General features: G+C 42.0%; 1 protein-coding gene across 1 annotated transcript; it reads right to left on the bottom strand.

The window, feature by feature from the left end:
• Positions 1-335: 335 nt before the first annotated feature.
• On the bottom strand, positions 336-11,163 carry LOC138875650 (uncharacterized). The gene is made up of 2 exons (XM_070154503.1): positions 10,763-11,163; positions 336-432 (listed from the first exon to the last, which is right to left on the bottom strand). Exons 1-2 carry the CDS (start codon positions 11,161-11,163, stop codon positions 336-338), a joined length of 498 nt encoding a protein of 165 aa, XP_070010604.1.
• Positions 11,164-21,764: the final 10,601 nt, after the last annotated feature.

The raw sequence follows: 21,764 nt of genomic DNA, 5'->3' as shown, positions 1-21,764 counted from the left end.
ATCGAATCGGGCGAGAAAATGATAGAAGCCAATGACAAAAAGGTCGAAACCTACAACTCCAGGGTCGACCAAATTCCGAGCGCACCCCCGGTCCTGAAAGGTATGGATTCGAAGAAGTTCAAACAAAGGTCGTTCCCCGAGGAAGCGGCCCCGAAACCCATTCAAAAAAAGTTCAAAATGCTAGAACTTTTAAAGCACAACGGGTCCTTAGACCCCAATGAACACATTACTGCCTACACTTGCGCAGTGAAGGGCAACGATATAAAGGATGAGATGGAGTCCGTCTTACTGAAGAAGTTCGGGGAAACACTCTTGAAGGGGACAATGATGTGGTATCACAACATAGCTCCCAACTCCATAGACTCATTTGCCATGCTGGCAGACTCATTCATAAAGGCACATGCCAATGCCGTCAAAGTAGCAACAAGGAAACTGATGTGTTCAAGATCAAGCAGAGGGAGAATGAAATGTTGCGAGAGTTCGTGTCTCTCTTCTAAATGGAAAGAATGGAACTACCACCGGTCTCTGACGACTGGGCGGTGCAGCACTTCACTCAAGGCCTGAATGAACAAAGCTCGGTGGCTTCAAAGAAGCTGAAAGAGAATCAGGTCGAATATCCCGTCGTGACCTGGTCGGACGTCCACAACCGATACCAGTCAAAAATCAAGGTCGAGGATGACCAGCTGGAAGCCCCCTCGGGCTCAGTATATTTAAGCAGGCTCTTGGTGAAGGAGCCAAAGCCAAACAAAGAAATATATAAACCATACATCGAAGACAGAAGGAACACCCCAAGGCGCAACCCACCGCGTAACGATCAAAGGATAGATAAAGGATAGAACTCTTGGGGGCTCATCAATAGAGTCGGGTTCGATAGGAATGTAGGACCAAAAGAGGTGCCTCGCTTATTAGAATACAACTTCAATGTCGATGTATCGGAGATTGTCTTCGCCATCAGCAAAATCAGAGACACCAGATGGCCCAGACCTGTACAATCGGATCCTTCGCAAAAGAACTACAATTTAGTATGCGAATTTCATAACACGCACAGACACAAGATCGAAGATTGTCGGCAATCCCGGGAGGAAGTGGCCCGGTTACTCGACAAAGGTTACCTCCGGGAATTCCTCAGCGATCGAGCAAAAAATCAGTTCTGCGAAAGAGAGGCGACCAAGAAGAACAAAACAAATGAGTCATAACATGTCATCCACATCATCTTGGGAGGCGTCGATGCCCCGTAGGATCCTGTGATGAGAAGTACAAAAATATACATCACTAGAAAAAAGCGAACCCGAGGGTATATACCCGATGATGCCCTCACATTCCACAAAGAGAACACCGAGACCTTGTCTCAACCTCACAATGACGCACTGGTAATCTCTTTCCTTGTAAATTCTTTTCAACTAAAACATGTACTCGTGGATCCAGGTAGCTCGGCCAACATTATCGGGTCGAGGGTGGTAGAGCAGCTCGGACTGCTTGACCAAATCGCGCCCACCGCTCGATTCCTCAATGGATTCAACATGGCAAGTGAAACAACGAAAAGAGAAATCACCCTCCCAGTCATCGTGGCCGCCAAACGCCAAATTCCATTTCATTGAAGGAGACATGAGGTACAACACCTTGTTCGGACGATCGTGGATACACTGCATGAGAGCAGTACCATCCACTCTCCACCAAATGATGAAATTTCCAACAAAGTATAGGATTAAAATTGTCTACGAGCAACAACATGCAGTAAGGGAAATGTTCGCGGTGCACGATGTGGCATGGCACCAATACCTCCCCTCGCAAAAGAGCCGAATGGTAATCAAACCATACCTTTGATTAATATCGATTAAACAAAAGTAATGGACCGTACCGCGTCCTCATCTTGAGTAGCTAGGACATATCGGTCCTCGAAACATCGTCGTCACATCCCACACTAAGGTATAACCATCTCCCTTCTCATTTCATATCTCTTACTAACCCTTATGCAGGCGCCCGACCGAAGCAGTCAAAGCGCTAACCCAACTCGAAGACCTTAAGGTTTGAAAGCATCTATTGCACTTTTTTCCTTCAACCGAGTTTTTATCCCGAAAAGGGTTTTACCTACAAGGTTTTTAACGAGGCAACATCTGCATGCCACCTAAGGAAGACTCAACAAGTATTCGAGGCTTCTTTTGCAATCAACCTCGAACACTGGGAGGCATTCCCCCAGAAGGTCATCCACTCAAAAAAACTAAGAAACACCAAATGGGGTCCCAATAGGAAAATGATGTACCAGGCCAAATGGTCGAACGAACCGTGTCCGTATAGAATAACTGAGCCCATTTGGCTCGCGCCATCTTCGCTTTCTGCCGGCCTCATCTTCACTTTCTTCAACATCGGGCAAAAACAACCGAGCATCACGCTCGTCTGCCCTCGCTCGCGCCAACTCTTCCAAGAGGGCGAAGCCCCTAGCATGGATTTCCTCGAGGGTCTTTCTTTGAGATTATGCCTTTGGTAAGGTCTTACAAGTTTTACATGCCTTTGAGGACTTACAGTTTTGGCTACTTGGTACAAGTATGGTTCATGACTTTTTTGAGGTCTTACAGATATTGTCACTTGGTACAAGTGTGGTTTATGCCTTGCTTGAGGTCTTACAGATATTGCCTTATATAGGTCTTACGAGACCGAGGTTGCCCGCATGTGGTCTTGTGGCCTCGGGTTTTGGAAAGTCGATGGGGGTGGTGATTCACGGCAGTCACCGAGTCATCGAGGGTTTCTTGGCTCGGGAGCCATTACTTGTAAACATGGTATTGCCTCATTGAGGGCTTACGATTTTGGAGTTTCCGACCCGGAGGTTATGTGTCCTTGAGTTTCCGACGTCAGTCCCCGAGTGTTCGGGACATTTCTGGCTCTAGATCTGTTTTGTAATCTTATTGTTGCCTTATTGAGGGCTTACGAGTTTGAAGCTCCGACCTCGGGGTCACATTGTTTTGAGTTGTTGATGCCAGTCCCCGAGTGTTCGGGATGTTTTTGACAGATGAGATGTTTTTGCAAAAATACCGAGCTTCTTTGAAATGAAAAATGTTTTTGGAAAGTATACTTTGATTACTTGGTACAAATATATATGCCTTTTGCTGTTAAGGGCTCAGTTATTCTATACGGACATGGTTCGTTCGACCATTTGGCCTGGTACATTATTTTTCTATCGAGACCCCCTTTAGCACATCTTGGCTACTCCGAGTAGGTGACCTTCCGGGGGGATGCCCCCCATTACATTAGTGCAAATAACACATAGGCAAATAAAGGCTTCAAATAAGAGGGGATTTTCAAGTAATAAACAAAAGTAAGAAAAAGGAACTAAAAGAGTTGATTTTCTTAAAAGAAATGGTTTAAAAATATTTAAAAGAAACAAAAAAAACAAATGAAGGGAGTCCTAGGTTTATTAATAATATGGATCACCTCATACAACATCCGGTAATCACTTATCAGTGAGGGGCTCCACGTGATGTTATTGCGTGGTCATCATATCCATATCTACCCTTTACCACCCTGTTAAGGTATTAAAGTGCAGAATGGTCTCGTTCACTTATTGCATGCTATTACCCTCCCCAATCCTATCAGTCCTGGAGGCATTTAGGACTACTAATCCTAAAAGGAGGAGGTATTGGGCTTATTTGTGGTTTCAAAAGGTAAAATACTAAGGCGACAAACAAAACACATATAGCAAGTTTGGGGAAAGAATATAAACAAATAAAAAGACTCAAACAGACCTCCTTTAAACCAAAGAAAACACATAATGTAGCAGGACTTGCATGTACTGTTTAAGGTCTTATTAAAACTTAAAGGGTCGAGGCAGATTGATTTATTACATAGTTCAGATAAGAATCTCGAATCAGGTCTGCCTGCTGGTTGTAGCATATAAAATCTGAATCAGTTTATAAATTTTCACCCTATGGCTTGCCTAGGTGGTAGACGAAGACCCTATAGGCATCAATCTACTGATTCTAGAAACAATGAAGTAAACATGAATACATATTGGTTTAAGGAAAAAAATCGTTTATTATTAAAGAAAGGCGAGTTTTAGCAAAAGAGCACACGTCATTTGTGCCTTGTTTTAAAATTATAAGCAAATGAAGCAGTTCAGATTCGATTAAAGCTCCTATAGGCATGTTTTCTATGTGTTGTCGATTTTGGACACTTTTACAGACATAGCAAGAGTGCAAAAATCCTATAGACATGACATCTAAATGTTGTACTTCGTTTAAGCCTATGAACATGATATCTAGATGCAGTTAGTTGTTTAAGCCCTATATACAGGTTTGTCTAGTGACAGATGCGTATGCAGGGTTCAGATTTCCAGTTAACTACGAGCATAGTATCTATATGAGAGATGGAGAAATTTAACTATAGGCAGGATATCCATATGAATGCAGAATCACAGAAAACTATAGGCAGGATATCTATATGGGTGCAGAATTCCTTATAGGCATAGTATCTACATATGAAAGTGCATAATTCCTATAGGCAGGATATCTATATGATATGCATAGATCAGAAATTCCCTATGAGCAGGATATCTACCCCTTTTACATACATAGTTATTCCCCCGTGTTTTCACTAGCCATCCCCAATAGATTATTACATTCCAGAAAAAATAAAGTAAAGAAAATACATCAGAAGTTGAAAATTACAACCAAGGAGAGCCTGATTCAAACTTTTTGTCTAAAGTATGAAGTAAACCAACTCCAAAGATCATGTTTCAAAGCCTTTCTACTGCTTGGGTGTGTTAGAGTTCCCTAAGAGTTTCATAAGAACTCCGGGCAGTGCTTACATCCAAATGTATCGCCATACTAAGACAAAGTGCAGTGTGGAAGGGCCAGCCCTCAGGTGTCGAAGTTCAGAGGGAACTCAAGGTCCCAAGGCAAGGCTCACAAGAGGGGGCAGAACTTAGAGACTAGGAGAGAGTGCAAGTGCAGAATTCTAAAAGGGGAAAAAGGGAAGGGAAACAGTACACATAGGAATATAGGGAATGGGGGATTGCGAGAGCACAAGAAGTGCAGGCTGATGGGTATACCCGGCAATAGGATGTGCTGGCATACCCTCCAGCCTGTTTAGAGGTTAAGTCCCCATTGGTTCAAAGCTCAGTTCATGGACAACAACTCATATTGCCATGCCCTAAACCACCATTTACAAACACATAGGGGTAATGGGGTAGGGAGAAAAGATTCATAACCGAAACAGGCAGTAAAACATAGGTATACTAAGCTAAATGTCGAACTCTATAGAAAACAATAAAGTAGACATGGATACAAAGACTATAAGTAAACACATTGGGGTGATGCTAAAACGTAAATCAGGACATACCAGTTTCAAAGAAATAAGTAGAAAAAGCAGTAGTCTTGTAAAAACCAAAGTGCAAACAGTAAGACATAATACTATAAGTGTGAGTTCAAAAGAGATTGTGAAATTGTGAAGTCTGAAGTGTGTGTTTTGTTAAAAGGGTCGTACCTTTTATAGTGTAGAAAGCAGGCAGAATAAGGTAAGAAAATAGTTTGAAAACTAATTGTCAATCAATTACACAAGGCTTCCCTTAATTAAGGGATTCAGATTCAAAACGAGTAAAACCATTTAAGGAAAGGAATTGAATAAACACTTTATGTAAAGCATGCAATTGAGGGAAAATACATAAAGGTTATTTAAGGATAGGGTTTCGATAGTACACGGTTTGTGAAAATAAGGTAAGGGAGTCAATTAACAGCCAGTAAATCACAAGGTCTGAGATTTGGTATGAATGAACCAAGTTAGAAAAGATGAAGAAGGGTTTTACTTAAGTCGAGTAACAGAGGAAATCAGTAAAAGATGGAAAGAAATCAATCAAGCTATATTCAGAAGGAAGTTTGCACTAATTGCAAATTTGAAAACCATTTAGAGGAAAATTCATCATATATAAGGAGCATGTGAGCATGAAAAAAGAATGTCGTGTAAATCAGTAGAAAAATCCAGTGTAGAAGAGTTTAGCAAAAAGTTCAGCATTGTATGAAAACAAAGATGTCCAAACTCAATTCAGAGACTCAAAGTCAGTCTGAAAGAGTTAAGGGTTCTAAAATAAAACCCTATTCAATTAAACCTCGGCAGAACCCCCAAATTCTAGGGTTTCTACCTTGAATCAAGTACAGAGATGATGAGACAAGTAGTCGAATCGAAACATGCTTAGAGGTTTCAGAAACGAACCGAAACTTCTAACATGCTTCTTCTAGCAACAGAACTCATGAATAGCATGTAAATACAGTAAAGGGGTTCAAGGAAAACAGAGTAAAGAAACTAATTCAAAACATGATGAGAAAAGACTTATAAGAACAGTAGAAGAAAGCATGCTTAAGAATATCCTTTTAAAAGAAACTTAAACAAAGTTCAATAGAAGAAAAATAGTAAGAACACTTAAGAACATGGTAGAAGAATACAGTAGGCGAAACATACCAGAACATAGTAGAAGAAAATAGCAGGACATAGTATAAAAGCATACAAAAACATAGTATAGAAAGCACAGTAGAGGAACATACAAGAACAGAATATAGAAAGCACAGTAGAAGAACATACAGGTATAAGGAAAACATAGAACACATTAGAGGCAAATACACACAAAAGAAAAGGAAAAGAAAGTCAGAGAAACACTTAGGCATTTTCAGAAAACCCTAAATCGTAAAAGAAAGACTTTGAAAAGTAATTTTCGAAAGAAAAGTTAGGGAGATCGTTTGAAAACTCAAAGAGAGCATAGATACACAACGGATCTAAAGAGATCAGAGAAAACCTCGAAGGGTTAGGGTTACAGGAAAACCCTAAAAATGATAAAGGCTTTGAAAAAGATCACCGATCTAAGTCGGAGAGGTCAGAACCAGGCTCAAAACACCATGGTACGCCGGAGCAAGGCTAGCGATGACTCTGGAACCTTGAATCGGCAGAGGTCTGGTTGCAAACCTTCGAGGCCTGGCCTCGAATCTTCAAGTATCAGATGTGTAAGAGCAAGGGGAGGTGAGTATAGGTCCCTCATAGCTTGGGAAGCCATAGTTTCCGGTTGGTTTCGAGGTGGAAGATGATGAGAGGCAGCTAGGGTTAGGGAATGTTCGAGAGAGTTTGAGAGAGGAAAGGGGTTCCAAAGGCGGCGGGTGAATGAAAATGATTTTAGGGTTGGGGTGTGTGTGAATTAAAAAAGGAAAGGTAGAATCGTGGTTGTTGATCATTTTGATCAACGGCCTGGATCAAAAGAGGGAACCCGGCGGGTTGGATAAATGGTTAGGGGTCGGGTGATTTAGAATTGCAATTGAGTTTAATTGGGGGGTTGATTTGGACTACAATTGAAATGAAATAGGGCTAGTATTTAAATAGCCATTTTCCCCTTTTCATTTTATATAAAATAGTAAATGATTTATGGAAATAAATTAAAGGTACCAAACTAATTAATAATGTATAAATATTAAATAAAAAATACTGGAATCAATTTTGTAATTATAAATGAAATTAAATCTTACAATAGTCTGAAATTGCAATTATATGCAATTTAGCTTTAAAAATATTAAACAAATTTGTAAAAATGTGTAATAATTACCTTAACTATATTTTGGTATAAATATAAGAATAAAATAAGTATATCACTAAAATGATAATTTGAGGAATAATTATTGGTTTTTGTACTGCTAAAATAGGGCAATAAATTGATTTAAAAATCTTTTAAAAAATTAGGAAAAATACTAAAACATTTGGACACACTTTTATATACATACATATGCTAATTTTAAAGTATTTTGTGTTTATAAAAAAAATATACAGGGAAAAATTAGGTATCAACAGCTGCGCTTCTTTACTCGGGAAGAATGAAAGAGTTATCGGGTAAAGATATGATGGCCAATTTTGAACGAACGTAATGGTTGAAGAGTTTGACCAAGTTCTAGATCCTGAGCTACCTATATATCCCTGGTCTTACAGGAATCAGGCCATATGTAGTTCAGGATCCGTCGGCGGAATATGCCGATGGAGATTTTCCAAGACAGACGCGATATTTGGGTTAGGATGGATGGTTAAAGTCTAATAGGGCTGCGGGAACTGGAGCACGATTGCTCCTGTTGAGATGGCCGTTGCTCACCGGTTTACCTGCAAATGAACAATATGTTGTGCAGAAATTTAAACATGATGCAAGTTCCCGTTGGACCATGAAATGTTGTCTTTGGACGGGTAGGATGACGTCCTCAGACCATGACGTCCTGGGCCATGAAGCGTATAACAAGTATTCGCAGGCCATGAAATGGTGATCTCGGGCCATGAGAAGGATGCCTCTGAACTATGACGCCTTTGAATAATGATATGCAAAAGATAAAAGGGGTCCTCAGGCCATGGCATGACATTCTCGGGATATGAAAATGGTGCCTCCGAACAATGATGCCTTTGGGTGATTTGGCGATCTTTCAGCCTATGAGATGCAGTAGGTGGCGATCTTTCAACCAGTGCAAATGTAAATAAGGTGGCGATCTTTCAGCCAGTGCAAATGTAAATAAGGTGGCGATCTTTCAGCCAATGCAAATGTAAATAAGGTGGCGATCTTTCAGCCATGCAAATGTAAATAAGGTGGCAATCTTTCAGCCATGCAAGATGTAAATAAATTGGCGATCTTTCAGCCGATGCAAGGTATAAATGCAGTGGCGATCTTTCAGCTTATGCAAGATGTAAATAAAGTGGCGATCTTTCAGCCGATGCAAGATGTAAATGAAGTGGCGATCTTTCAGCCATGCAAGATGTAAATGAAGTGGTGATCTTTCAGCCATGCAATATGCAAAATGAAGTGGCGATCTTATAGCCATGCAATATGGAGGTAGAGCTTAACCTCGGAAGGCAGAATGGTAGCCTTATGCAATGCAGAGAATGTAGATGGAGGTAGAGCTTAACCTCAGAAGGCAGAATGGTAGCCTTATGTAATGCAAAGAATGCAGATGGAGACAGAGCTTAGTCTCGAAAGGTAGAATGGTAGCCTTATGCAATGCAGAGAATGCAGATGGAGGTAGAGCATAACCTCGGAAGGCAGAATAGTAGCCTTATACAATGCAGAGAATGCAGATGCAGGTAGAGCTTAACCTCAGAAGGCAGAATGGTAGCCATATACAGGAGTTTTCTTAGCTGATAGCGGATTGCAGTATCGCGATTGTTGGGGATATTGTGCCTGCTGGGGATACTGTTGTGCGAATAGTAGTTGCGAGTAAGTGCAACGGTTCGAAGAGTTGTATTCCTAAACTTTGTGAGTGAGCGTATAGTATATTTGATGATTTTGCAACTCAAGTGCCTGCATCCAAAGAAAAATCGTGAGTTTGTAAAGGGGGAAAGGTTAGTTTGTATCCCCGCTGGCTTTTCTTGACCTGCTCGGCTTTGATCCGGGCGATACCGTATATATTACTGGGGTAGCGTTGCTACACAAGGCAATTTTAGTAATAAACATGCATGATTTAGTAAAATCATAGCATAAGTACATAATTAAGAATAGTTTTCTTTAGATGAACCGACGACTGCAACGTGGTTCAAGACATTGCAACTTCTCTTGCTACGAAATTTTGAGGGTCCTCCTCAAAATTCTGCCCCTATTTACTTGGCTGTTGCTTCTGACGGCTGTTAATGATAAATGGCTGGAATCGACTTCGGAATTTTAAAGGTCCTCCTCAAAATTCTGCCCAGTTTCCAATAGCAGGGGAAATAGAAATTTTATTGAATTGTGACCGAACCCATAGGGTTTCCTACGTATTCCCTCTTAAATGGGAATCAGGTCAGGCGTAGTTCAAATTACATCATATAAGGAGATCATAAATATTGCACATAGTATCGCTTGACTGTGTCTGAATTGATCGGCTTTGGCCAAACTTCTCCGTCAATTTCTGCAAGTATGAGGGCTCCTCTTGTTAGAACCCAGTGAACCATGTACAGAACCTGCCAGTTGGGAGAGAATTTCCCTTTGGCTTCATCTTAATGTGGAAAAATTTTCTTTAACACAAGCTGCCCCGGTGTGAATTATCTCTGCTTGACTCTTTTGTTGAAGGCTCTGGACATTCTGTTCTGATAGAGCTGACCGTGGAAAAATGCATTCATTCTCTTTCCGTCTATAAGAGCTAGTTGCTCATAATGACTCTTCACCCATTTTGCGTCGTCGAGCTCTGATTCCTGTATGATCCTTAAGGAAGGAATTTCTACCTCAACGGGAATGACTGCCTCTGTACCGTAGACCAGTATATAGGGGGTTGCTCCTGTCGATGTGCGGATTGTGGTGTGGTATCCCAATAAAGCAAGCTATAGCTTCTCGTGCCACTACTTATGCTTCTCTATCATTTTCCTTAGTATCTTTTAGATATTCTTGTTGGCGGCCTCTATGGCTCCGTTCATCTGAGGTCTGTAGGCTATAGAATTCTTGTGTGAGATCTTGAAGGTTTCACACATGGATTTCATCCAGTCACTGTTGAGGTTGGAGCCATTATCAGTAATGATTGACTCTAGAATTTCAAACCGACACACGATACGGTCGCGGACGAAATCCGCCACGACTTTTTTAGTCACTGCCTTGTAAGAAGCTGCTTCAACCCATTTGGTGAAATAATCAATTGCTACTAGGATAAACCTGTGCCCGTTTGATGCGGCGGGTTTGATTGGTCCGATAACATCAATTCCTCAGGCGGCGAACGGTCACGGCGAGCTTGTTGCATTAAGCTCATTTGGAGGCACCTTTATCATGTCTGCATGTATCTGGCAGCGGTGGCACTTTCGGACATACTGGATGCAGTCTGTTTCCATAGTTATCCAAAAGTAACCAGTTTGGAGTATTTTCTTTGCTAAAACAAAGTCATTTATATCTGTACCGCATGTCCCTGCATGAATTTCCTCTAATAGCCTGGATGTTTCCTTTGCATCTACACACCTTAGTAATCCCAAATCAGGAGTCCTCCTATACAGGATTCCTCCGATGTGAAAGAAATTGTTGGATAACCTCCGAAGCGTGCGCTTCTGAGTAGCGTTTGCGAGTTCTGGGTATTCTCTTTTTTCCAAGTATTCTTTGATATCATTAAACCAAGGCTTACCGTCTGCTTCTTCTTCGACATGAGCACAGTAGGTGGGCTGATCATGGATCTTTACCGAAATGGGATTAATGAAATTCTTGTCTGGATGTTTTATCATGGATGATAGTGTAGCAAGTGCATCGGCGACTTCATTCTGGACCCTGGGAACATGCTGGAATTTTGTCTTTGTGAACCTTTTTCTCAACTCCTGTACATGATGCAGATAAGGGAGTATCTTGGCGTTCTTGGTCGCCCATTCTTCTCGGACCTGATGTATAAGCAAGTCTGAATCCCCAATTACTAGCAACTCTTGGATGTTCATGTCAATGGTCATCTTGAGCCCCAAGATGCAGGTTTCGTACTCGGCCATGTTGTTGGTGCACGAGAACTTGAGTTTGGCAGATACCAGATAATGCTGACCGGTTTTTGATACTAGGACTGCTCCTATGCCAGCTTCTTTAAAATTTGCTGCTCCATCGAAAAACATTCTCCAACCGTCATAGGATTCTGCAATGTCTTCTCCTATGAATGATACCTCTTCATCAGGAAAATATGTTTTCAGGGGTTCGTATTCTCCGTCCACAGGATTTTTAGCAAGGTGATCTGCTAGTGCCTATCCTTTGATTGCTTTCTGAGACACGTAGACAATGTCAAATTCACTCAATAGGATTTTCCACTTGGCCAGCTTGCTAGTGGGAATTGTCTTCTGAAAGATGTACTTCTAGGGATCTATTCTTGATATGAGATATGTAGTATAGGCACAGAAGTAGTGCCTCAACTTCTGAGCTACCCAAGTTAAAGCACAACAAGTGCACTCTAACAGAGAATATCGAGCCTCGTACAGGGTGAATTTCTTACTGAGGTAATAGATGGCCTGCTCTTTCCTCCCCGTTTCATCATGCCGCCCCAGAACACAACCGAACGCTCCATCCAATACTGCAAGGTAGAGTAATAGAGGTCTACCCGGCTCAGGCGAAACTATGACTGGTGGTGTTGATAGGTATTCCTTGATTCTGTCGAAAGGTTTTTGGCAATCATCAGTCCATGTGGTAGTGGACTCCTTCTTCAACATGTTACAAATCCGCTCACAAATGACCGTAGATTGTGCTATGAATCGACTGATGTAGTTGAGTCTTCCCAGGAAGCTCATTACGTCCTTCTTGTTCTTTTGCGGTGGCAGTTCTTGAATAGCTTTGACATTAGATGGATCCAGTTCTATCCCTCAGCAACTCACAATGAACCTAAGTAGTTTTCAGGCAGGAACCCCAAATGCACATTTTGCGGGATTCAGTTTCAGGTTGTATCTTCTCAGTCTGTTGAAGAACTTCCTCAAATCTTCCATGTGGTCAGTGGCTTTCTTGGACTTTATGATGACAACATCTACATACACCTCAATCTCTTTGTGTAACATATCATGGAAGATAGTAGTCATGGCCCTCAAGTAGGTGGCCTCTGCATTCTTTAACCTGAATGGCATCATCTTGTAGCAATACATCCCCTGCGGCGTAATGAAAGCCGTTTTCTCAGCATCTTCTTCATCCATACAGATCTGATGATATCCAACGAAGCAATCTACAAATGATTGCAACTCATACTTGGCACAATTGTCGATCAGGATGTGTATGTTCGGCAAGAGGAAGTCGTCCTTTGGACTGGCCCGATTGAGATCCCAGTAGTCGACACAGACTCTAACCTTCCCATCTTTCTTCGGCACTAGCACAATATTGGCTAACCATGTCGGATATTCTACTACCCTGAGGACCTTAGCTTTGACCTGCTTAGTGACTTCCTCCTTGATTTTTAGACTTATGTCGGGTTTAAACTTTCTGAACTTCTGTTTTACCGGTGGACATGTCAGATCGGTTGGCAGTTTATGGGCCACAATAGATGTGCTCAAACCAGTCATGTCATCATATGACCAGGCGAATATGTCCTCATATTCCTTCAAAAATTCTGTGTATTCTTCCTTTTCTGTCGGTGACAAATGAACGTTGATCCGAGTTTCTTTAATATTTTTGCCATCTTCCAGGTTAACAATCTCGGTCTCGTCTAGGTTGGACTTAGGTCTGTTCTCAAAATTTTCAACCTCTTTAACAATCTCTTCCGGTATATCATCTTCCTCTAAATCTATGTCAGTTTGTTGCGTTGTCTCATTGCATGTCATAGCCATTGGTTCATCAAGATTGGTAATAGTAATGTTGTATAAGTAAGGTAATGAGAGAAAATAATAAGAGTAAGATTTGTAAGGAAACCAAAATGCTTTGATAAATTCATAACTGTTTTGAACATTGAAAAGATCTTATTGCGAAAATTCAAAATGCGAAAGGAAAATCAACTAGTAAAAATAAAAGATAGTGCATGATGCTTTGTTCAGCCTTGCTACCCCGAGGCTTTCCGGGCTTTGGTAGTTCTGATGGTCCAATTATTGAGGCATGCTCATCTGCTCACTGCCTGTATGGAAGGGTCTTCCTCCCCCTCCTCCTCGAAAATGACACAACAATCCATTCCATCTTCTTCTAGGAACAAATTCCTCATTGTTACCAGTGCTTCCTCTTCTTCCGACCCATAGATAATATTGATCGGCTGGAAAGTTTGCTCCAAATGTGGTATTGGCTTCTCTAGTGGGTAGTATGGGCCGCGCCATGGTGGCGACCAGTTGTTGAATTCCTCCCAAGTATACTCGTATCCCAGACCGAAAGTGGTGTCATGTTTCTTCAGTTTGATCGGTTTGGTGATTCCTTGGAGTTTCTTGCCAAGTCCCTTGCCAGGCTCATATCCGCTCCAGTTCAATATGCTTTAAATTTTATTGTCCCACCATTTGTCTTTGTCAATGGCGTTGACTCGTTCGATGTGGTGAGAGGTATCCCCGCCAATCTTTATCCTTCCTCTAATCGCTGGGATGGTTTGGCAACTGTATATGGGATTGCTACCATCACCGTGAATGATCACCTCTGGGTGGTTCCACTCAAAATTCAATGCCTGATGCAGTGTCGATGCTACAGCCCCAGTAGCATGAATCCACGGCCGTCCCAACAGCAAGTTGTAAGATGCCGACACGTCTATAACCTTAAAATCAACGTCGAACCAAGTAGGCCCCATTTGCAAACACAGGCTGATTTCTCCAATGGTGGATCTTTGGGAACCGTCAAAAGCTTTGACGTTGATGGACCCATCCTTGATCTCATGCAGACCCTTTCCCAATGTTCTGAGTGTTACCAATGGACAAATATTGAGGCTGGACCCTCCATCAACCAGGACCCTAGTGATAAAATAATCTTCGCATTGCACGGTGGTGTGCAACGCTTTGTTGTGACTCAACCCTTCTGGTGGCAGCTCATCTTCATGAAAAGTGATTTGTGACTTTCCAATACCCACCCTACCATGTTTGCCATTTCTCCTCCGGTGATGTTTCTTGGTACATATACCTCACTCAGCACCTTCAACAAGGCAATCTTATGTACGTCGGAACTTTGCAGCAAAGCTAGGATAGAAATCTGTGCCGGTGTTTTGTTCAGCTGATCAATGACTGAGTATTCCTTGGCTTGTATCTTTCTCCAGAGATGGTCATATTTGCGGCCCGGTTTCAGTGATGGTCAGCTGACCAAAGTCCTGCTTACTCGACTCAACTAAATGTTCCGGAGTATAAACCCTGCCAGTTCTTGTCATACCCTGTGCCGCAACTATTTCCCCAAATTTAGCTTTCCCTTTCTCCTCACCTCGGCTGTGTAATCCTATGGTATGGCATTTGTATGGAACGGTGTTACAACCGACATTGTTACTGGGATGGGCACCTTTACTCCGAACGGGGCATGTATTTTGGAGGGTAAAACCGCAACTTCAAACGGTGCGGGTGCATGTGCTGGAGACCCAAACTCGACCTCAATTGGTGTTGGCGTCTTTGTGGGGGTGGTGCTTCAAACTCAAGTGGTACAGACATGTTTACCTCAGCATCCCCAGAAGGCTGAGCCTGGACTACAATCAGATTGAGGGTGACTATTGGCTTCTTTGGTTCGTCACCTTCTGTGATTAAATCGATCGATCCTTTGGGATACCAATCATCCTCTATTTCAATCATGTGAAAACCTCCACCCTTATGGTCCGGCAGAGGGTTGTTGCAGACGTTCGGAGTAGGATCCTTTGCTAAAATGATCTTGTTATCGATTATAGTCTGGATCATATCTTTTAGAGAGCGGTACTCATTAATGGTATGTCCCTTCATGCCGGAATGGTATGCACAGGATTTATTTGGATTGACCCACTGAGAAGGGTTTTCAGGGGTTATAGCAGGGATAGGGATGACATAACCAGCAGCTTTGTGCCTTTTGTACAGCTGGCCGATCGGTTCAGCAATGGCGGTATACTATTTGGGGGGTCTGCGATCGAAATTTGGTCAATGTCTAGGAAAGTTTTGACGTGTGGGAGGTGATTGATAATGGTATGGATGAGCATTGTAGGCTTGGTAGGCATGTGTGGATTGGGAATATCTGGGTGAAGTATATTGATATGTGGGAGGTGGGGGTGATTGGTAAGTAGGTGGTAGAGTTTGGTAAGAGGGTGAGAGTGCTTGGTAATTCGGGGTAGGCTGATATGTGAGTGGAGGTATCGGATATGCTTGGCATTTGATAGGGTATTTGGCCTTTTGTGCAACCATTACGGCACCTACGTCCCTTTTCTTGGATGTACCACCAGACTGTAAAGCCTTATTGGTAGCTTAGAAGACTTCAAAGTTCGTAACCATACCACTTTTGATGCCCTCTTCATTCCTTTCACCTAGCTTGATAATGTCAGAAAATTTCTGGTTCTCAATCAACATCAGCCTTTCATAGTACTATGGGTCTTGAGCTCGGACGAAAAACTTGTTCATTTGTTCTTCTTCTAAAGCAGTTCTGACCTTAGCAGCTTCTGATCTCCAGTGAGTGGCATACTCGCGGAATGTTTCTGTGGGCTTTTTCTTTAAGTTCTGAATGTAGAACACATCTGGTGCATTTTCTATGTTGAACCTGAACCTATCCATAAAGTCGGACTCCATACTCACCCAGTTCGACCATTTCTTCGGGTCTTGGCTAATGTACCAAGACAGAGCGTCTCCCTTAAGACTCCTCATGAAAAGCTTCATGCGAATCCTTTCGTCTTTCCCTACTCCGACTCGCTTGTCGCAGTATGTTCTCAAGTTGACTTTCGGATCCCCTGTACCATCAAACATTTCGAACTTAGGAGGTTTGTACCCCTCAGGCAGTTCGACATCCGGTTGTATGCAAAGATCTTCCTAGTTCAACCCTTCAATCCTCTTACTTCCTTCGATACCCTGAATTCGACTAGTCAATTTCTTGAGTTCCGCAGCCAGGTTCCTGATGAGTGAGTCTTTATCATCAGACTAGGGTGTGCTTGAGACAGGTTGGGTAGAGTGTGGCATGGTTTCAACATAGATGGGGGTGTTATGGTGGAAATGGTCATTTGTGGAATTCAGAGGTTCTACGATGAGCAGTGCATTATTGCTTGATGTGTGGAATATATTGTAGTGGTGGTGAGGAGCGGGATGGTTTTGTGGTTTTGGGATGTTTTATGGAGGCGTGGGGTTCTCGGCATTTGGAAAATTGATATCTGGAGTGGTGAGGGAAAATGACAAGTTTGCCAGATTCCGAACCTGATCAAGTTCCTTCTGAAATTTCAACAGTTTCTGCTCGAGTTGGGATGCACTTTCTTTGAAGACCTGAGCACCATGAGTGACCTCTACCCGTTCAGTTGAGTTTTTCTTTCTGGTGTTGTTCAAATCATCTATCTTTCCTTTGTTCCTTCTTCTGATAGGACTAGGAGGAGGAGTGGGTGGAGGGCCCTTTGATCCTGTGGAATATAATGACGATGCCAGAGTGCACGAACTAACCTTTGGGGAGGGGAGTAAATTAACAAAAATCAAAAACAAAAAGGTAACATGTCAGTGGGGATTATAAGAAAGTGTTGCGATGTTTAAATACATAGTGCAAGAATGTAAATCGCATCCTAATTTGGGAGCCTCGTTGTGCCCGAGGTAGGCCTAGCGACAAATTAATTTGGAGAACTTAGAATGTTAAATGCCTCATTTTATTGATAAAAAGTAGACGAATCCGAAAATGACACTAAATAACAAGGACTAAAATGTCACTAGTGGCCATTGGCCTTATTACATTTCATAAAGTAAAAGAAAACTCCTATTTAGTTGGTCCTAGAAGGACCTACCCCAGACTCGGCATCTTTGGCTCCACCAAACAGCTTCACCAGCTCGCGAAGTCCTAGCAGCAGGTAGGCTCTGGCCAGGTGTCCACCCTCGTTTCCTTCAGCATTCTGGCAGTCCTTGATCCTCTTGAGAAACTTCCTTTCCAGCTCCACTAAACCTCATTCCAGGTATCCTAATCGCTTGTTGGCACTGACAGCCATGTCTTTCTACTCTTCAATCAGTTTTTGGTGGGCTTCTTGAATCTCACGGTGCTCGCTTTCACATTCCAAAATCCTCTTGCGCAGTTGGTTGTATTTGACCTGTGCTTCATCCCTTTCATCGATGATTCTATGACCTCGAACAAACCCGGGTTGGCCCAGACCATTGTGATTATCCTCCAGCCAGCCTGAATAGTATGGGGTGCAACCAGCATGGTATTTGTCTGGTTCGATAGTATCTCTTCCCATGATGATCTTGCAATACCACATATGCTAAGCTTGACACTTATAAGGACTGTCATCAACTTGGAAGTCAGCCCGGAAGTGACTCGTCTTGTCGACCCTTGGTATAACCTGCTTCCTACTAGCCTGTCTCATAACTCGGAGAGGGACATAAGGGTAGGTTCCCCTCAAACCGATCAGTATCAAAAATGGTGCGTCCCTGGATCGGGCGATGAACTCTTCCGTAGGGAACCACTCGAACATCCATTGTATTTGATCCTCAGTTATATTTTCAAATAGCTCCACCCACCCCTTGGCATCTTCTGGCTGAGCAAACATGTTGGGCATGTAGTTCATTCTCCTTGGTTGATGGAAGGCTATATGATCGTCCCAGTCTCTATGCTGAATCTCTTGCCGATATTCACCCCTTTGAAGATGCTCCATGATCCAGAGCTGGAGTAGCAAGTTGCAGCCCTCGAAGTTTTGGGCTCCTTGTTGACACTTTTCCAAGGCTCGGTATATCTCTACGATGATCATGGCCACTATGCTAAATGGTTGTCCACCAATTCCCTTTATTAAAGTTTTGGTGACCATGTCTAGTCTGGTGTGGATCCTTGCTTTCTTCATTGGAAACACTATCATCCCCAAGAAGCAGAATATGAAGACAAAGACCCTTCGGTGAATATGCCCCAACGATGTAAGGGCGAACTCATCCTGATAAGTACTGTAGGATTTGCTGTGACCGTACCTCTCGTACAAATAATCAAAGGGAATGTAGGACTCCTTCAAACATGTCAAGTCTGGATTCTTCTTTAGGCCCATCATTTTGAGAAAACCTCTACCCTTGCGATTTTTCGGTATTAACAAACCCGGGGTCTCCCATGGTATACCAGCCAATCCTCCTATTTCCTCTAGCAGGGGTGTCATCTCAATCTCTTCGAAGCGAAACACAGACCTATCACAATCCCAGAACAGAGTAGCAGCTTCTATGATTTTGTTGTTGGGTTGGACCTCTAAGAGGGAAGGTAGATTTCCTAGGTATTTCCGGACAAGATTCTTATCACTGGAAAGAAGATCGTTCCACCAGCTTAGCAACCTTGGGTGGATGTTTGTGGCCATGAAGAATCCGGGGATTTCGTGCCTTATGTTTCTGCAAGACAAAAGGGTTAGGCCCTTACTACCACAAGACTCGACTATTAAAAACCAACAATTGGCATAAGGCATTTAGTTCTCCAAATAAATGCACAGAACGTGGTGATGTCCATTTGGGTTTTAGGGAAACCTAGTGGAATTTGGATAAGGCTATCTTAAAGAGTCATTATGCAGACAACATAACTGACTCGGCTTGGTTTGACCATGATGCATGCACAATTAAACAGAGTAAGGTTTCTATGAGGGTTTTAGACTGGTATCCTTGAGCGGACAACTCAAGAGGAAAAGGCACGGAATCGTAGACTACACCGTTGATCGACTGGTTTTACCGCAAATACGCCTTTGCCGGATTTAAAGGGTGATAATATCGGAAGAGCGCAACTACTCATTATAAGTGTTGCTATGGTATTTGTATGGCATGAGTGGAATATGATGTTGGAAACATGCAATTAAAACAAGTTGTCACGTATTTGCACGTTCATAAAGTAATAATTACAATAATTTAAAACAGTAATAAAGGATTGCAGTAAAGGAAAACAGTGACAAAAACAAGGGAAAGAAACAAGAGACAAGTTTGTTTTTGCAGTAGAAGAGGGAATTGAATGCTTAAAGGCATTAAGCAAAAAAAGACATATAGAGTAGCGCGAAGTCACAATAATAGCCTGAAATAGTAAAAGCCTAAAAGAAAATCCCCAGCGAAGTCGCCATGCTGTCGCGCCCCCTTTTTCTCGCGAAATCAGGTTTATGACATTTGGGAGGACAACTCGTTCCCTTTAGGGAATTGGGTTTGAAGTGAAGAGTCGCCATCTAATGATTTGAGTGCATTAGGACACTAGGGAAAGTTTGATTTGAACAACCAGAGATTGGGTAAGGGCTTGAAATTATCTCAAGGGGAATGTGTTAGGCACCCCTCAAGATCCACTAGTGTGGTTCCCGGCCAAGCTATTATTATAACTTTAGTGCAAATAGCACATAGGAAAATAAAGGCTTCAAATAAGAGGGGATTTTCACGTAATAAACAAAAGTAAGAAAAAGGAACTAAAAGAATTGATTTTCTTAAAAGAAATGGTTTAAAAGCATTTAAAAGAAAACAAAGTAAGGGGGGGGTCCTAGGTTTATTAATAATATGGATCACCCCACACAACATCCGGTAATCACTCCTCAATGAGGGGCTCCACGTGATGTTATTGCGCGGTCATCATATCCATATCTACCCTTTCCCACCCTGTTAAGGTATTAAAGCGCGGAATGGTCTCGTTCACTTATTGCATGCTATTACCCGCCCCAATCCTATAAGTCCCGGAGGCATTTAGGACTACTAATCCTAAAAGGAGGAGGTATTGGGCTTATTTGTGGTTTCAAAAGGTAAAATACTAAGGAGACAAACAAAACACATATAACAAGTTTGGAGAATGCACATAAACAAATAAAAGGGCTCAAACAGACCTCCTTTAAACAAAAGAAAGCACATAATACAGCAGGACTTGCATGTACTATTTAAGGTCTGATTAAAACTTAAAGGGTCGAGGTAGACTGATTTATTACATAGTTCAGATAAGAAGCTCGAATCAGGCTTGCCTGCTGGTTGTAGCATATAAATCAGATTCAGTTTATAAATTTTCACCCTATGGCTTGCCTGGGTGTTAGACGAAGACCCTATAGGCATGAAATATTCTGATTCTAGAAACAATGAAGTAAACATGAATACATACTGGTTTAAGAAAAAAAATCGTTTGTTATTAAAGAAAGACGACTTTTAGAAAAGAGCACAAGTCATTTGTGCCTTGTTTTAAACTTATAAGCAAATGAAGCAGTTCAGATTTGATTAAAGCTCCTATATGCATGCTTTCTATGTGTTGTCATTTTTGGACACTTTTACAGACATAGCAAGAGTGCAGAAATCCTATTGGCATGGCATCTAAATGTTGTACTTCGTTTAAGCCTATGAACATGATATCTAGATGCGGTTAGTTACTTAAGCCCTATAAACAGGTTTTCCTAGTGAGAGATGCGTATGCAGGGTTCGGATTTCCAGTTAACTATGAGCATGGTATCTATATAAGAGATGCAGAAATTTAACTACAGGCAGGATATCCATATGAATGCCGAATTTCAGAAAACTATAGGCAGGATATCTATATGGGTGCAGAATTCCTTATAGGCATAGTATCTACATATGAAAGTGTAGAATTCCTATAGGCAAGATATCTATGTGATATGCAGAGATCAGAAATTCCCTATGAGCAGGATATCTACCCCTTTTACATACATAGTTATTACCCCTTTTTTCACTAGCCATCCCCAATAGTTTATTACAGTCCAGAAAAAATAAAGTAAAGAAAATACATCAAAAGTTAAAAATTACAACCAAGGAGAGCCTTATTCAAACTTCCTGTCTGAAGTATGAAGTAAACCAACTCCAAAGATCATGTTTCAAAGCCACTTGGGTGTGTTAGAGTTCCCTAAGAATTTCATAAGAACTCCGGGTAGTGCTTACATCCAAATGTATCGCCATACTAAGCCAAAGTGCACTGTGGAAGGGCCAGCCCTCAGGTGTCCAACTTCAGAGGGAACTCAACGTCCCAAGGCAAGGCTCGCAAGAGGGGGGGGCAGAACTTAGAGACTAGGAGAGAGTGGAAGTGCAGAATTCTGAAAGTGGAAAAGGGAAGGGAAACAGTACACATAGGGTTATAGGGAATAGGGGATTGCGAGAGCACACGAAGAGCAGGCTGATGGGCATACCCGGTAATGGGATGTGCTGGCACACCCTCCAGCCAGTTTAGATGTTAAGACCCCATTGGTTCAAAGCTCAGTTCATGGACAACAACACATATTGCCATGACCTAAGCCATTATTACAAACACATAGGAGTAATGGGATAGGGAGCAAAGATTCACAATAGAAACAGCTAGTAGAACATAAGCATACTAAGCTAAA

The sequence above is a fragment of the Nicotiana sylvestris genome, chromosome 8 (genome assembly GCF_000393655.2).
Source record: "Nicotiana sylvestris chromosome 8, ASM39365v2, whole genome shotgun sequence".
In the NCBI taxonomy this organism is placed as follows: Eukaryota; Viridiplantae; Streptophyta; class Magnoliopsida; order Solanales; family Solanaceae; genus Nicotiana; species Nicotiana sylvestris.
Note: the sequence above shows the minus strand (reverse complement) of the source record. Positions and strands in the feature narration are given on the sequence as shown.

Bases quoted from the DNA above. Each gene is read 5' to 3' on its own strand.
- LOC138875650 (XM_070154503.1), bottom strand. From the start codon at position 11,163: ATGATAAAACATCCAGACAAGAATTTCATTAATCCCATTTCGGTAAAG. The intron at 433-10,762 runs GTATGTCCGAAA...TGAACACATCAG, and splicing joins ATGGAAACAGACTGCATCCA to TTTCCTTGTTGCTACTTTGA.